The sequence below is a fragment of the Hylaeus volcanicus genome, chromosome 2 (genome assembly GCF_026283585.1).
Source record: "Hylaeus volcanicus isolate JK05 chromosome 2, UHH_iyHylVolc1.0_haploid, whole genome shotgun sequence".
NCBI lineage: Eukaryota > Metazoa > Arthropoda > Insecta > Hymenoptera > Colletidae > Hylaeus > Hylaeus volcanicus.
In genome coordinates this window covers 31,296,709-31,312,799 of record NC_071977.1, presented here as the reverse complement: position 1 = coordinate 31,312,799, position 16,091 = coordinate 31,296,709, and the positions used below count along the sequence as shown (strand labels likewise).

The 16,091-nt window shown below is 35.3% G+C and overlaps 4 protein-coding genes across 6 annotated transcripts; 2 read left to right on the top strand and 2 right to left on the bottom strand.

Moving 5' to 3' along the window:
• The first annotated feature begins 168 nt into the window (after positions 1-168).
• Positions 169-4,664, top strand: LOC128873028 (MAU2 chromatid cohesion factor homolog). Its single transcript, XM_054116305.1, has 8 exons — positions 169-823; positions 1,088-1,267; positions 1,339-1,617; positions 1,707-1,953; positions 2,029-2,276; positions 2,363-2,568; positions 2,642-2,844; positions 2,916-4,664. Exons 1-8 carry the CDS (start codon positions 599-601, stop codon positions 3,110-3,112), a joined length of 1,785 nt encoding a protein of 594 aa, XP_053972280.1. The 5' UTR covers positions 169-598; the 3' UTR covers positions 3,113-4,664.
• A 247-nt stretch (positions 4,665-4,911) lies between these two features.
• Positions 4,912-6,416, bottom strand: LOC128873030 (NADH-quinone oxidoreductase subunit B 2-like). 2 transcript variants are annotated; one of them, XM_054116307.1, is made up of 3 exons: positions 6,325-6,416; positions 5,346-5,867; positions 4,912-5,267 (listed from the first exon to the last, which is right to left on the bottom strand). In XM_054116307.1, exons 1-3 carry the CDS (start codon positions 6,347-6,349, stop codon positions 5,170-5,172), a joined length of 645 nt encoding a protein of 214 aa, XP_053972282.1. In that variant the 5' UTR covers positions 6,350-6,416; the 3' UTR covers positions 4,912-5,169. The 2 variants fall into 2 exon arrangements, with proteins under 2 accessions (XP_053972282.1, XP_053972283.1); XM_054116308.1 differs by lacking the exon at positions 6,325-6,416 and adding an exon at positions 5,944-6,085.
• A 1,200-nt stretch (positions 6,417-7,616) lies between these two features.
• On the top strand, positions 7,617-12,418 carry LOC128873025 (exonuclease mut-7 homolog). 2 transcript variants are annotated; one of them, XM_054116302.1, is made up of 13 exons: positions 7,619-7,997; positions 8,303-8,443; positions 8,571-8,755; positions 8,824-9,062; positions 9,123-9,304; positions 9,514-9,705; positions 9,778-9,981; positions 10,060-10,209; positions 10,343-10,621; positions 10,701-10,849; positions 10,942-11,337; positions 11,416-11,606; positions 11,728-12,418. In XM_054116302.1, exons 1-13 carry the CDS (start codon positions 7,844-7,846, stop codon positions 12,023-12,025), a joined length of 2,760 nt encoding a protein of 919 aa, XP_053972277.1. In that variant the 5' UTR covers positions 7,619-7,843; the 3' UTR covers positions 12,026-12,418. The 2 variants fall into 2 exon arrangements, with proteins under 2 accessions (XP_053972278.1, XP_053972277.1); XM_054116303.1 differs by lacking the exon at positions 11,728-12,418 and having other exon boundaries at positions 7,617-7,997; positions 10,942-11,281; positions 11,356-11,600.
• A 96-nt stretch (positions 12,419-12,514) lies between these two features.
• LOC128873026 (paraplegin) lies at positions 12,515-15,886 on the bottom strand. Its single transcript, XM_054116304.1, has 9 exons — positions 15,456-15,886; positions 15,079-15,372; positions 14,784-15,009; positions 14,402-14,707; positions 14,136-14,304; positions 13,698-14,050; positions 13,120-13,616; positions 12,913-13,038; positions 12,515-12,829 (listed from the first exon to the last, which is right to left on the bottom strand). The coding sequence occupies exons 1-9, from the start codon at positions 15,606-15,608 to the stop codon at positions 12,662-12,664; spliced, it is 2,292 nt and encodes a 763-aa protein (XP_053972279.1). The 5' UTR covers positions 15,609-15,886; the 3' UTR covers positions 12,515-12,661.
• Between the last annotated feature and the right edge of the window lie 205 nt (positions 15,887-16,091).

The following is a 16,091-nucleotide window of genomic DNA, read 5'->3' as shown; positions in this document are numbered from 1 at the left end:
TTTTGTTTCAACACTACTCTATGGTTTACACCAGAAGTTACAGAGTTGGTGTAAAGCTTGCATTGTAAACGATCATTTTCGTCCCTCGAGGAGAAAGTCACTAAGATCCCCCTCTTCGTGGCGCAGGTGATTTTTTCCGAATTAGTTTGAATCCACCCTTGCCAAGGATTAGGAAAATAACATTTCCCTAGAATGTTTCAGTCGTATCATGATTCTAACAATGAGCTCGTTTCGTTGCGGTTTTATGTTCGAAATATCGAAATGAGCAACGTCGTGGCTCGCTTACATCTATCGCGGTTTCAGGGCATTAACGTGAACGGTTTGGAAACGGGTATTCGAGGTGCGTGTACAAAAAATGTGAAGCAATAGCGTAAGAAACGTTGCGTTACATATGTATGTAAACATTACGCAATACTAGCGGTTTCCAGGGGAAACGTATCCGACGAGGCACCGCGAAATTGTAAATCGTGTCGCGTGAACGCGGTTACGGTATTTAGGAAAGTGACACGGTTTTATTGCGAGTGGTGAGCGAGTTCTCTGTGGGAAGCCAGCGACCGTGTGTTATCACGGCTGGAGATTTTCCGCGTGAAATGTCAAAATGGCGTCTTCGCAGGACGCTTGGTATCTGTCGTTGTTAGGACTAGCAGAAAACTTTCGGACTTCGAATCCGCCGAATATTAAATCGTGCATACAGTGTTTGCAAGCGGTATTCAATTTTAAACCGCCTCCGAGGGTCGAGGCGCGTACTCATCTTCAGCTTGGTAACATCCTCCTCACGCATACCAAAAACATCGATTTGGCGCGATCTCATTTAGAACAAGCGGTAAGTTTCACTGTTATTCGCGTCGTAATCCCTCGCACGCAGCGGTCTTTAATGTTATTTTTCGTTCTTAACGTGCATCTTTGCGTAAATTTCCGTATTTCTTTCGGTGGTGATTCTAACCTGTCTTTTTATTTTGGTACCGTCGGTAACGTAACGACCGCTGGGTGGGATAGCAACTCGAGCGACAACCTCGTCCTTTGTACTTCTATAAAGTATCGTGATCTCGTGGATTAGTTTCTAATCGAAATTTATGTTACGTTCCAGTGGCGGCTGAGTCAGAATATAAACACCTTCGATGATGTTAAGTTCGAAGCAGCAAGCGTAGTCGCAGAGCTCTACGAACAGCAGCAACAACCAAATCTCAGTAAACCGATACTGCGGAAAGCTATCGAACTCTCGCAGCACAATGTATATTGGCACTGCAGACTTATTTTCCAACTTGCAGTGAGTTGTACATAATTTTTAGTAAGTATAATTTACTCGAGAAACGTTGGTTAATCTTTTGTATTTTTCAGCAAATACACGCGTCGGAAAAAGATTTCGTCGCTGCCAGTAGTCTACTCGCAGTAGGTGTCGATTACTCCCATATCAGCAACGCGAGTTACACGCGAGTTCTGTTCTTACTGAGTCGATGTATGCTTTTATTGATAGACAAAAAATTTACCGAGGTTCATCCCCTGTTAAACTCGGCGGGACACCATGTCGAAAATTGGCAAGGTAGCCCGCACCAAAAAGAATATTTAAAAGTATATTTTTTGGTACTACAAGTTTGTCATTACTTGATGGCAGGTCAGGTAAGCGCGAAATTGTTTATTATATATGAATTTTGTATTTTGTTTGGTAAATTAATGTAAAAAAAATTTTCGTGTATACTTTGCTGTAGGTCAAAAGCGTGAAGCCTTGTTTAAAACAATTACAACAGAGTATACAGACTATAATGTCTCCGAGTTGGCCGGCGGATGAAATAGTCACTGGTTCGAATATCGGGGATATGTTTATATGGATGCCAAAGGACCATTTATACGTTTTGGTTTATCTAGTAACAGTTATGCATTCTATGCAAGCCGGTTACATGGAAAAGGCTCAAAAATATACAGACAAAGCGTTAACTCAAATTGAAAAACTCAAAAGTAAATATAGCGTAATGTTTTTCCGTTATTTCGTCAACATGTCATGGTTAATGCAATAACTGTATTATTTTATAGTTGTAGACAACAAACCTATACTATCCGTTTTTCAACTAATGTTGTTGGAACATATAGTGATGTGTCGGCTCGTGATGGGAAATAAGAGCGTGGCTCTCGCAGAAATTTCTCAAGCTTGCCAGCTTTGTAGGAGACAGCCAAGGTTACTTCAAGGTCATAGACCACAATTGCACGCTTTGTTAGGATTATACGCGATGTCAATGAATTGCATGGAAGCTGCGGAAGCTCAATTCACGGCTGCTCTCAGAGTAAGACGATGGAAATATGAAAATTATTTATCTAAATTATATTTTTTTTGCTTTTGTAATGATGTACAATTTGTTTCCTTCAACAGACGTCGCAAGAAAGAGAACTTTGGACATTTGCGAATTTAAACCTGGCGATAGTATATCTTAGAACTAAAAGGGATGCGGAATTAGGCGCATTACTCGAACGAATTAATCCTGAATCCTTACCGTCTCATTCGCATTCTTTGAGAGCAGCAGCATATTACGTGCAGGGATTGCAAGCGTTTTTTGGAGCTAGATACAATGAAGCAAAGTATGAATCGATATATTGATTTAACGCTTTGTTATACGCTATAAATTACTAAATGTATCGATACGTTTCGTAGGAGATACCTCAGGGAAACATTGAAGATGGCTAACTCCGAAGATTTGAACAGACTCACTTCGTGTAGCCTCGTACTTTTAGGACACATATTTCTTTCTTTAGGGAATAGCAGAGAATCTATGAACATGGTTACACCTGCGATGCAGTTAGCTTCTAAAATACCTGATGTTCACGTACAATTATGGGCTACCGCTATACTCAAAGGTACAACTCGATTTTAAATTACTTATCAAAAGAAGGCACGCATTTTTTTTATTAAGAAACATCTGTTTCAGATCTTTACAGAATTTGTGGAGATCCGAATCGCGAAAGCGAAGCATATCAAATGCACTGCAGTTTCTCGCAAACGCTCTTGAAAGATCACTTTCAAAGTACACAAATGGGCGAGCATTCTCTCATACAGTGGACCGATGGACCCGTGCCTGCCTTACCAAGTAATCCGCCACCTTCCACGTCGCAAGCCATTCTTTAATAATATCAAGAACTCCTATACTTTACGTATTCGAAATTTGTAAAATATTTGACGAAGTACAGAAAATATACTAGGTTTGTACAATCGCGTTGTCCAAGTGCAGAATGAAAAATAAAATGCGACGTATTGATAGAGAGAGGAGCACATGAGCTCTTTAAACGGTGAATAAAATCGATTATCGTATTGCGAGAATAAATTTAATTGTTTAGCATGGGTATTGATCGATATCCAAACATGCTGTTTGTCATTCGAATATTTTTAAACGTTTGCGAAGTTTACGAAGACAGAGTGGGTAAATTTTTATTCGCGAGGCACGAATAAAGTTTTATCCGAATAAAAGTTTATACGTGGGTTCTTTATTGCGTTAAGATTTATTTGGGAGTCTTTTTATTAAGAAAAAAAAAGTGAAAATTATTCAGTGAAACCTTGATTTATCACCGACAAGCAATGCGAATAACGACTATTCGGGTAATTTATTCGAATAATGCCCATCTCTGTATAAAGGTTATATATGTATAGGTTTGTACAAACAACTTATCGTAGCTGTTTTCTATGTCACGGAGGGACGCAAAAGGTGAACATATGTACAGAACTTTGATATATTTTATTATTTTGTACATTGTAAATTATCTGAAACGCGTTTTTTTTCCGTAAGTGTACATTTACAAAGCAGAAAAAAAACGAGAAAACAAACTATAGCCCGGAGTAGCGCATGAAAATGTAGGCGCATTTCTTCAACGTATTCATCACATCATCGCACAAAGACTTTATTTTTAATGCAATTTTATCTTTAATTTATATTGTAAACCTAAATTTCGTTGTAACAAGAGTTAGGGATACACGTTCATCTTACTTATATCAAAGAGTATATTTGAACATATGTCGACGAATGTTGAGAAATTGCGTTTTCTACGAAAGATAACTTTCATCACTTGGTTTTTTTTCTACGTCTCGGTTGCTCTCTACGAAAGATGTATCTGTGTACGATATCCCGAAAAAGTAGATAAAAAGAGTAATATTAATATTTTACGTTGTACGTTGACTGTATTAAAATATTTTTTTCAATTTTTAAGTGGCACGTCTTTAGGTTTAACGCATTGGCAAGTATGTCTTCGATTAGGCTTCGAACTGAGACTGATCAAATTTATTACAGCACGAAAATACGATACGCGTAAATATGTCGAACACTTATCCGAAAAGTCAAACTCAAACAAGTTTCAAAACGTCTTGCGTAAGAGATGCGAATCATTAAAAAAATGTTACAGTAAATTATCAACAGGTTATCGATTATATGTCTGACATACAGGGCTCATTCAATGACCAATGTAGACGTTTAAAATTTGGGCTGTGGATACGACAAAAATACAGTATATCCGTAAAAGTGTACTCTTGTATATGGAAAGATGAAATAGTAGGTACAACAGGTTGCAGGATGTTTCGAAAAAAAAAGTCGTACGTATCGTGTCGTACGGTACGTGTCGATTGTTGTGTTTTTATTAAACAGTGTATGTATGTAATGTATAATTAAAATAAAACGCAATCGTACGTAGTATTAGATAGAGCAATATATAAAGAAAAAACTAAAGGGGCCTTAATATGTGGTAAGCTAAGTGGCAAAGATATTCCGTCTAACTCTTTGCTTTGTTTAAATTAAGATGTTGTACATAATTTAAATAGTAAAGATAATAAAGAGTAAAACAGAGAAAAATATAACGAATTACATGTCTGTAAAAATGTTCTACTGTTTTTTGTGTAATGATATATTCATGACCAAGGAAATTATATTGTTGGAACTAATATTATCACTTTTGAGTTTTTTTTATTCATAGTATTTACAAATAGCTTTCAATGGTTGTAAATAATGACAAAATTGATAAGAAATGAAAAGAAACCTTTAGACATAAATATGGTTACATAATAAATTAAGTCATTTCAAGAAGCAAGTATCACTTTTAATCGTTATTTAAAATAATTCGTGGTTTCATTTATTACCTTACTATATTTCATATTGTAATAAAATTATTTATACATAAATTACTACAATTATCAGGTATTTATTACTTCCTGTACCAAACTTGCACCGTTTTCATATGTTTGACCTTCTTTTGTAATTGAAGGATACCGTACATTAGAGCTTCTGCCGTTGGGGGACATCCTAAATATGTGCATAAATACAAGTATGAATTTTTTCAGAAACAAATGGTTGCACAAAAATATAGAATGCATATTTTACCTGGTACGTATATGTCCACAGGTATAATTCTGTCACATCCTCTCACAACAGAATAACTGTAATGGTAATATCCACCTCCATTGGCACAGCTCCCCATAGAAATAACCCATCGTGGTTCAGGCATTTGATCGTATATTCTCCTCAATGCTGGAGCCATTTTGTTCGTAAGCGTGCCAGCTACTATAATAACATCCGATTGCCTCGGGGAAGCTCTGAATACCACTCCATATCTATCCATGTCGTATCTTGGAGCAGCAATGTGCATCATTTCAACAGCACAACAGGCCAGACCGAATGTCATTGGCCATATAGATCCCTTACGACCCCAGTTTAACAGATCATCTAATCGTGCTACTACGTACTCTCCCATGCTGTTAGTATTTTGGAAAGGACTATAAGGTTTCCTTTCAATTTTGGCTGGAGTTGTGCTCGCATTCTGGACTTGGATCTCCGAAGACGCTGAACATCCTGACGTCCCTATGTTAGCGCGTATCAGGGATGCCAGGCCCTGATTCATGGTGGCTGGAAACCAAATTGAAAATGTTTATTCATTTTGACTACCAAGTTTTACTCGGTAATTGTTCATTTTTGTCAATACCGAGCATCTAAGTTTCTTTATTAGTATTCGAGCATCGAGTATTATATTTGCCAAATATTCGTTCGGTTCATTTTAATTCGCGAGGTTATGAAACACTCTGCAATGTAACTTGATACAGTAGTCCATACTAAGAGTAGCAAAAAAATTAATTTAATTTAGTCCATTTAAGTTGCCGCATCTTATGCAATGTGAACTGTTAGGTAGAATTAGGCATAAAATAGATACACGGCGAAACATGTAAAAAGAATATATATGTATGTCACGATAGAACTGAACAAAAATAAAGAATAGTATGTTTCAGTTAAACGTTTTATAGGAATATTTTTGTAACTGATAGGAGTGATTGAAAGGCTTTTAAAGACAAATTGCGAAGAAACTTACGCGAAAACATAATAGTGCGAAACATTTTTAACCCAGTGACACACTCACGTCACGGAGTTGTCTGCTGCTCCACTGCGAGTCTGCGCCCCGGTGCATTGGATAATGTTTACAACAGCTTGAAACATTATCTATATCAGATTCGTATTTTAAGAATATTTATTTTCATTATGCGACTAAAGAGATGTGGTTACACAAGTAACATGAATTCTTGGTTAGTCGTATTCGACGTTTATCTTTGTACATCGTATTTGTCGATGTTCATCGTTATACGGAATGAAGCTACATTTCGAAAAATATCATTTATGTTTGCATTCAAATTAATTTAGCGTTGCTAGATCTGCAACATATCGTATATGGCGGGCTAACGTTTCTAAAGCGCAGTAATATTACAAGGAATATTTTTTTAATAAGGGAAGAATTGTAGCCTAAAATACGGATTAATTTTCACTTTCATGTTATTTGCCACCTAGCGGTCAAGCTAACGAACTAATTTCGGAGTTTGGTCAGCGCCTCTATCGGGAAAATGCCCAAGTTTGTCCTCGATTAGTTTCTATTTTCACTGCTAGATGGCGTTATTTTAAAGGTATTTACCGACACCTGTTGGTAAATTACCATCATGTTGGTAAATTACCATCATGTTGGTAAATTACCATCATGTCGGTAAAAGACAGTATAAATGAAGCCATCTAGCGATGGCAGCTGGAACTATTCGAGGGGCTGACCAAACTCCGAAAAAGTAGTTCGCTAAAAAAAAGAAAAAAAAGTATATATATATATTGTTAACAAGACAGAAATTAAATTAACCTATAAGAGATAATAATTGTAATGTATTCAGACAATTAGTATAATCATGTAAATATGTATAATGGGGTAAACAGTCCGAGTATTTCAATTCAATTCAATTAGTTCGCTATATAGGAAATGAAAAATATATATATAGAAAGGAAAATGTGTTATGAGATTGCTAAACTTAAATTAAGAAAAAACAAAAGTATATAATGTTTAAAAAAAAAAGAAGATCCTGTATTTTGGTTAAATTGATCGTGTGTTCTAAAATAATCAATTTCGAAATCAACAGAGAACATCGCCGGAACTGCGTTATATTGTTTCGAAATATGTATCAATTTTCCCTGTCCACAGTCTGATGTTTGATCCATTTGCATTTTCATTAGTCTTTTTAGACATTTCTCAGAAGACGATCGTACGAATGATAAGACAAACTAATTATCTCTAGTCTCGTTTTCGCAAATTGGTAATCGACAAGTTGAATGCCTAGGGAATTTAAGTGTTACGTTTTGCCTAATATTGGAAGTTCTGGATGGTGTGGCTTTCCTTTTCCATAAATCGTTTTACCCAGATTGTCAAGTTACAACAAAACACGTTCAGTTGATCTTCGTGTGAAAGATTGTTAAATCGAGCCCCTTCAATTATTTTCAAAACGTAACAATCCGTAAAAATCTATAAGAACACGATCAAACACTTTCAGTACGCGTAACGGAGCCGGGAGCACTGATATATCATGGGCGAATTAGCAAACGAAGTTCAAACTTTGAAGGAGGATTTTCCAAAGTTTTCGACAAATGATAGCGACAATGATGAATTAATATTTTTCTCATCTATAGATGAGGTCACGAAAGAATGGTTAAAATCGCTAAATCATATATGGCAATTGTGTAAGTATAATTCGTATTATGACAATGTTAATCCAGCAAAACGTTAATTATTCAAACTAACAGGACGACAAATTCTTTTTGATGATCAGTACAAAAGACCAAAGTTGCAATTATCGAATAGAAAAAGAATATAAAGAAAACTGATCTTGAAAGATGCATGTTTATCTTGGTTTTGTACTTTTATGAACATTTGTCGTAGTTTGTATTCCATTAATTGTTATTTGGATATTCAACGTTTTACTGTATTGTTATTATTATTATGGTTTCTTTATTTTCAATGCTTTATTTGTCGCATATTTTTACAGGGAAAAAGTGTGACGGTGTAACCAAATTCTTGACAGATTATTTTGAAAGCGCGTCAAACCCATATTTATGCACGATAAGAATATTAGTAAACACTACAGATTTTAAACACATGAAATTGAACTCCTCGTTAGCATTTACAGGTTTAATTTTTATGGCAATTCTTATATACATTATTCATTCAACAAGCAAAGCTTACCAATTAATACATAGAAACATTGCTGTCTCGATACTACAATAGTTAATTTAATAATCCACATTATATTACAGTCATAGAAGAGTATGCAAAATGGTTAAAACCACGAAAAGACATGTATAAGCATTTTTTGGTGCTTGATCTAAAAATAGCGACATTTAAATTAATTAGTAAGCAAACAAATATGCAATTTATCAAATTGGTTGCAGAAACATATGACTTTATAGAGCATAAAGAAGACTTCATTCAAATAATAGAGGTATAATTACAATACAAGCAATTTAATGCATCATAATTAAACAGGATATAATATCTATATCCTTCCAGCAAATGGTTCAAGAAAAAAAGTATAAAGAAGCAGCACAGTATGCAGTTATGCTGGAATTGCAAAATTATTTTGATGATATTGAATCATTATTGTTACCACTTATTTTGCAAAACAAACTAGCAATTGTGGAAGAGTTTTTAGCAGATTGTCCAGAAATGCAGAATGCTTTAGTCCAGTACCTGGACAATTTACTATCTCCGGATAGTAACATGCATACGAAATTGAATTCAATAATTCAGTAAGTTTCGATGATTCACTGAAGAGGAACAAGCATAATAGTATTCTTCACTTATTATAGAAAAAAACAGATACCAGATGTCAAAATGTCGACGTCGCATACAAAACCAATGACGAAGCTGGTAGGACGATTCGTCAAAATGTACAATCTTCCACTTGAAAATTACCATAATTTAAATAAGAAACGAAGCGAAGGCACTGTACACTTCCTTATACATAAACGTTATAACGATGGCTCTTTTAGTACGAACGTTTCTTAAACCAGTGTTTCTCAAACTTTACTTTCCCGTGTATTCAATAAATATAACAAGAATTTTTGATAGACTTATTCGAATGAAATTAATACTATTTTTTAAATAAAATTGCAAATCTTGAGTTTGAGAATCACTACCTTAAACAATAGAACAGTCTTTAAACATTGTAAACGAAACGTCGATTATTTTTTAATCAAGGTACTGCAAGTTGGAGGGAAATGGCCCAAGAGGCAGTGGGAAACGATAGACAAGTACAACTCGACATGATAAGAATGTTGATAAATGTAAAGGATGCTAAAGAAGGCTTATATTGGGCTAGACACTTTGATATACCTAAAGAACAGTGGCCCTGGGCAATTGCATATGAAGCTGAGCTAAGTGAAACTAGAAGTAATGGTCATTCTTCGTATTTCAATTTTTCTTAGTTGATCGTGTACGATTTTATAAAATTATGCCGTGTAGGAATAAATGATGGAGCTTCCACAAGCAGAATAGATGAGAACGATTGGGAAGACTCTGACGATTTCGCGAATTACCATGAATTAAAGTTACCCAGAGAATCTATTCAAGTCGTAAACAATGAGAGAAGTTTCGAAGACTTTCTTGATAATGGACTTAGGGGTGTCCGTATAGTTGGTATCGATTCCGAATGGAAACCGAACTTCGGTAATATTTTTAATTATATCTTGTTAGTAATGAAACTCAAAGTAAAAAGTAATCACAATATTTTTATTGATTTATTAGGTACGAAACAGACTGAATTGGCATTGATTCAAATCGCTACTGACACAAACGTATACATCTTAGATGTAACGACTATGGGAACCAAATCGGAAAACTTATGGACTGAGTTAGCTTTAACTCTTTTTGAAAATAAAAGTATATTAAAACTCGGTAAGTGTCAATTAGTAAAAAAACTGCTCTAATGTAGTACAACTCGAAATTAAATTAATCGAGATCACTGTATTAAGGGTATTCTTATTTTTTAATAAGAAAAACTAGATATTTAAATAATTTCGTGATATAGGATTTGGTATATCTCATGATATGACAGTCATGCACAATACACTGCCTGTGTTGAAAAACGTAAAAACATATGGGGAAGGCTACTTGGATATCGTAGAATTGTGGAAAAAATTAGTAGGAGATTACAAATTTGTATTTCCATATGAAGGTGATAACAATGTCACCAAAAAAAGTTTAAGTAAACTCGTGGAACTTTGTCTTGGCAACAGACTAAATAAGTCCGATCAGTTTTCAAATTGGGAGCAAAGACCTCTGAGAGAGAATCAAATAATGTATGCAGGTTTGTAATTGATTCTTCTAAGTATTTAAATATTTAAAATGTATGAAAATCAAATACAATTAAAATATCATTCTTACAGCTTTAGATGCATACTGCTTGTTAGAAGTATTTTCCGTTTTGAGAGATCAATGTGATAATCTAGACATACCGTTTCCGGATATTTGTGCTGAAATGCAGCAAATTAAAAAAATATTGCCGAAAAAAAACACGAAGAAACCTATGCATAAGGCAAGCATATGTCTTTATTCGTTACTCTGTAAGGAGGTAAAATGTTAACAGTCAGCTACACGTGTTTATACTTTATACATATTTTGCTACAGCTTCATAGATCGATGAACGGAAAAGTAAAGTTCGATAAACAATCTGATTTCCAAAGAAATCGACCAAATCGAAAATCAGAACACGTACAAGGGTTTAACAATGAAAATTCGATACAGAAGTATAAGCCAGAAATAACCAGGTTTGGTCAGAATCGGTTAGAAATGACCAGGTTTGATCAGAATCAGCCAGAAATGGCCAGGTTTGGTCAGAATCAGCCAGAGGCTCACAAATGGCGCGTAGTTTGTGATTCAATGTTAGGTCCGTTAACCGGCAAATTACGAATGTGTGGATGTGATTGTCTCCATTATCCTGGCGATCGAAATGGATCTTTGTCTGCAAGTATGGCATCGGAAGAAAATAGAATACTTCTAACTCGTCGTTTAAATTACCTACTAGTAAGATTCTACATTTAGGTTCTCAAATTATTTCGCCAATACAATCATCGTTTATTAGGCATTTAAACTGTATTACAGTTTTCGAAATATCTGCCGCCTGGAAAAATATACGTAGTATTGGCTGATGCTCCTGATTTTCAATTACGAGAGGTGATAAATCATTATGGTGTTAAGATCACCAGAAGAGATGTTTTTAGTCGATGTCAGTCTTGTAATTCCGATAAATTTACGGAAGTTTCGAAACAGACGATGGACAAGCTTTCTCAAAGGTTCATTGTATATGTATATCTATACAGACACACACATATATATATTTTTTAATTGTTAAATATAACGATTTAAGAGGGTCGAGTATACTAATGAATTTTTATAATTGTTCAACTTCCCTAGGTTGCGATTCAACTGTCAAAGCCGTGCTCCAGATAGTTGTATGGCGGATTTAAGTAATCGTGACACATCTGGTAGACATCATATCGAGGATAGAACGTGGACGCTTAGTGTTAATTCTGTTAATGTTCATCAATGCTCCACTATACATGGTGCGAGGATACAGCTTGAAAGAGTTCCCATTCAGGTACTACGAACTGTACAAACTTTTTATATCTGTGAGCAATGTGGGAGGGTGTCTTGGGGCGGAATACAAGTAGAACGTACGTTAGACCGCCTGGAAGACATTCTTTCTGTGTGATTTTATTAATAAATGTGGTAACCATATCGAAGCTGTACTCGAAAGACTAGGAATGCACAAACCAAAACTGTCTTCGTTGATTTGAGTCAGTGACAATTGTCCTAATGTACTATGTCGATATCTAACGTATCATTAAGTTCATTCTTTTGAATCGCTATATATCCTTTAAGAACTTTTTCAAACATCCTTTAAAGGACCTCTTGATAGAACTAAGAAGTTATTGTTTATTTTCTTTGTATCCATTGTTACGAAATATTACTTTTGCGTTATTCTTAAAAAAAGTTGTGCAAATTTTATTATGATATCGAGAACTATATGTTATACATCGCACAAAAGTACTCTTGGTACGTTTTGTGAAGAATGACGAAATATAAATGGAAAAGATATAACAGATATATTCCTTTTATTTAATAATCTATTTACGTGTTTTTTTTCTTCATTATCTACACTCACGAAAAGATATTTAATTACTAAATAAAGTTACGAACCTTTTATTTTGTTGTGCCCACTGCAAAAAAAGTATTCATATATTTTTTGAGAAATTATCGTTTTACGGAAGATAATATAACAATCCCCGTAGTATCAATCATTTCTTTCGTTACTAGTTCGTATGGTATAAGTATTCATTGAAATATGCTACGATGCTGTTGGTTCTGATGCCGTTGGTTCCGGCACTGGTGGTTCTATATCTGCGATGAATTCAGCCGGTTCAACAAGACGTTTCTTTCCAAATGGAGGAGGGCCGAGTAATTTTTCTACGTCATCATATGTTAATGTTTCTTTCTCCAGAAGCGCTTCGGCAAGCTATAAATGTTCGTAATGAAAAGTCACAAAAGGTATTAGACATTCAAATACATATTGACTTTCTAAACTACCATCGTACACACCAATTTTAATTTGTGCTTGTTGTCTAACAGTAACTTCTCAGTCGTTTTATACGCATCTGTTATTATCTTTCGTACCTCAGCATCCATTAAATTCGCCATTTTTTTACTATACAATTTTTTGGTACGCTAAAAGAAAGAGAAGATAAATCAACAATGTCTTTGACTATCCTAACCTAAATGTTTCACCCTGTATATTGTGTATCTTACCGTGCTTGTTGCTTCTTCGTTGAAAGAAATTAAACCTACATTTTCACTCATTCCATATTGTTGAACTTGATGGTACGCTATTTTTGTTACTTTTTGTAAGTCATTCTCTGCCCCTGTTGAAACTTGATTGAACGTTATGCTCTCCGCAACTCTACCGCCTAACATCATGCATATCTTTTGGAAAAGTTCTTCTTTGCTGTGGAGTTTCTGATCCGACTGTGTGTACTGAGCAAAACCCAAACTCAAATTTGTTCTCGGGACTATCGTTACTTTAAGCAAAGCATCCGTGTGTTCCAATAACCATCCTACTAAAGCGTGACCAGCTTCGTGATAAGCAACAACTTTCTTCGTGGAAGATGTTAGCGTATTGGTTTTCTTCGTTATACCACCTATCGTTCGATCGATCGCGTACAAAAGATCGCTGCCGTCTACTGATTTTTTTTTAACTCTCGCCGCATGCAATGCAGCCTCGTTGCACACATTTGCAATGTCCGCGCCTGCAAACACGTTACTTAATAATCAAGCTAGAATCGAAAGGCACATCCTCAGAATTCACTGCTAATAATTGTATACAATACCACTGAAACCAGGAGTAAGGTAAGCTAAATACCCAGAATATCGATCTGGTTTGCCATCCAGCGATAACGATTTAAGATGGTATTCAAAAATTTGTTTCCTCTCTTCCACGGTAGGAAGATCGATTAAAATGTGTCTGTCAAATCTACCAGGTCTCAGTAAGGCTTTATCCAGGACATCAGCCCTATTTGTTGAAGCTAAAATTATAACATCCTCTGCACTTTTCATTCCATCCATTTCTACTAAAAGTTGATTCAATGTTTGTTCGGATTCATTGTTAGTGAAGCTGGCATTCTCTTCTGATCGTTTTTTGCCCACTGCATCGATTTCATCAATGTATATAATGCTAGGGGATCTGCAATATAGGTGAAACGGAAACGAATAAAGAAACATTTCGAAGAGTAGCATTCTTTTTTAAAAAAATGAAGAAAGCGGTTAACCTCTTTTTAGCTTCTGAAAATAAATCCCTTACACGTGCAGCACCTAATCCACCCAACATTTCAATAAATTCGGACCCATTCATGGATAAAAACGGAACATTCGATTCGGTTGCGACGGCTTTAGCCAAAAGTGTTTTGCCACATCCTGGTGGTCCTAAGAGTAAAGCGCCTAAAGACAATTTGAATTAGTAACAGCTAAGAGTGTAACTCCATAAAGAGAAAGGCATCACGAATTAAAAATGTTCAAACTAAAAATTTGAAAATACCTTTGGGTACCTTGGCACCGAGTTTCTTGTATCGTTCGGGATGCTTAAGATAATCCACAAATTCCATAACTTCTACTTTGGCTTCCCTTAAACCAGCTACATCTTCAAATCGTACACCCTTACCAGAAAAAGGCTCTACCAATGTAAATTTTGCTTTCGTTTTTTGAGTAATGAAATCCATTGGATTTGGGAAATTTTGACGTGCTACTCTCCTCAACAACATATAGCCAATTAGCATCAAATTAATCATTATGAAAGTAGACAATCCATTGCCTCTATAAGTGTACTTAATTGGAACTCCATCCTCTGAAAAATTAGGATACAGTGTGATCGTCATAGTCTATGCCAGAATCTATTATTAAATACACTTAGTCATTTGTACCTGCTTTGATACCAACTGCCCTTTCTACTTCTCTAATTTTATCTTCGAGAATTTTAGCATAATGAGAATCATGTACGAGAAAACTTGTATTGATCATTTTGTTTCCTTTATAAATAGCCCCTGGTCGAAGAATGATTGATATTAAAGGATCAGAAATAGTAATTTGTTCAACTTCTCCCTTTAGAAGCATCTCGTTTACAAAATCATCCCACACAAACCTATTCAACTAATATGCGTTAATTAGACTTATGGAAATAACGTCGTAGGAATGGATCATGCATTTATAAAAACGAACCTGTCCCCTCTGAATTCGATTTAGGAAGTCGTAAATGAAAATTATACTGAAAACTAGGAAAGTAAATTTTATCACTAGTATATACATTTCCTTAGGTGTTTTAGGATTCTTGCCGGAATCTTTTCTAGACTTATCGGAAGATTCTTCGCTATTTTTGCTTTTATTCGATAATCGTGGAGTTGTGCTAAAACTTCTCGTATTGCACAACATTGGCAAACAGTAGACCCTAAAAGGATCATTTTTGAAAAGTAACGATTGTAATGTGCCCAATTTTTCGTGTAATTTTACGCAAAGCTGAAATAGAAATCTTTTTAGTGATTACATAGCACAATTGCCGGTGAGTTGAGATACTGAAATTAAATAAAATAATTACTAACTGGATGAGATGCCGGGAAACATAACCTGTTCATCTCATTACTAAAACTGATATATCCGGACACTGTGTTCTTCGAATTGCATTTAAATAAGGAACCAAAAACCCTTCGTGATTCGACATACTGTCGTTTCGGATATTTTATTAAATTTTGCATTACTTGTTCACACAAACAGAAATTACGTGCACATCATTTGACACCGATGTATACTTAGAGAAGCTTCTCTCACGTGTTAAATGGTTTAAATCCTATAGATACTCCTTCATTGGCGAAGGTCCAACCAATCACAATTTATTTTTACTCTTCGAATACAAATCTAAACAATTTGTGCATTCAGTCACAATCATTGAATCACGCTATGTGTTTATAGACAAAAAAAGAGTAGAACAGAGCAGAAGGGTTATCAATCTTCAAAAGTCCTTCAGCCATTTTCCTTTGGTCAACTAATGACGTTGCCTGTGACGTCGGTAACGAACCAGTGGCGCCATCGGTGAGAAAACGTCCAAGTTCGTAGAGAAAATAGTCCCCGTTGCTACTGCTAGATGGCGCCACCAATTACAGAGTCGATAATTATCGCTGCATTACATAACTACTCACAAAAATGATAAATTTGACGTAATTACACACGCGCTTACTATT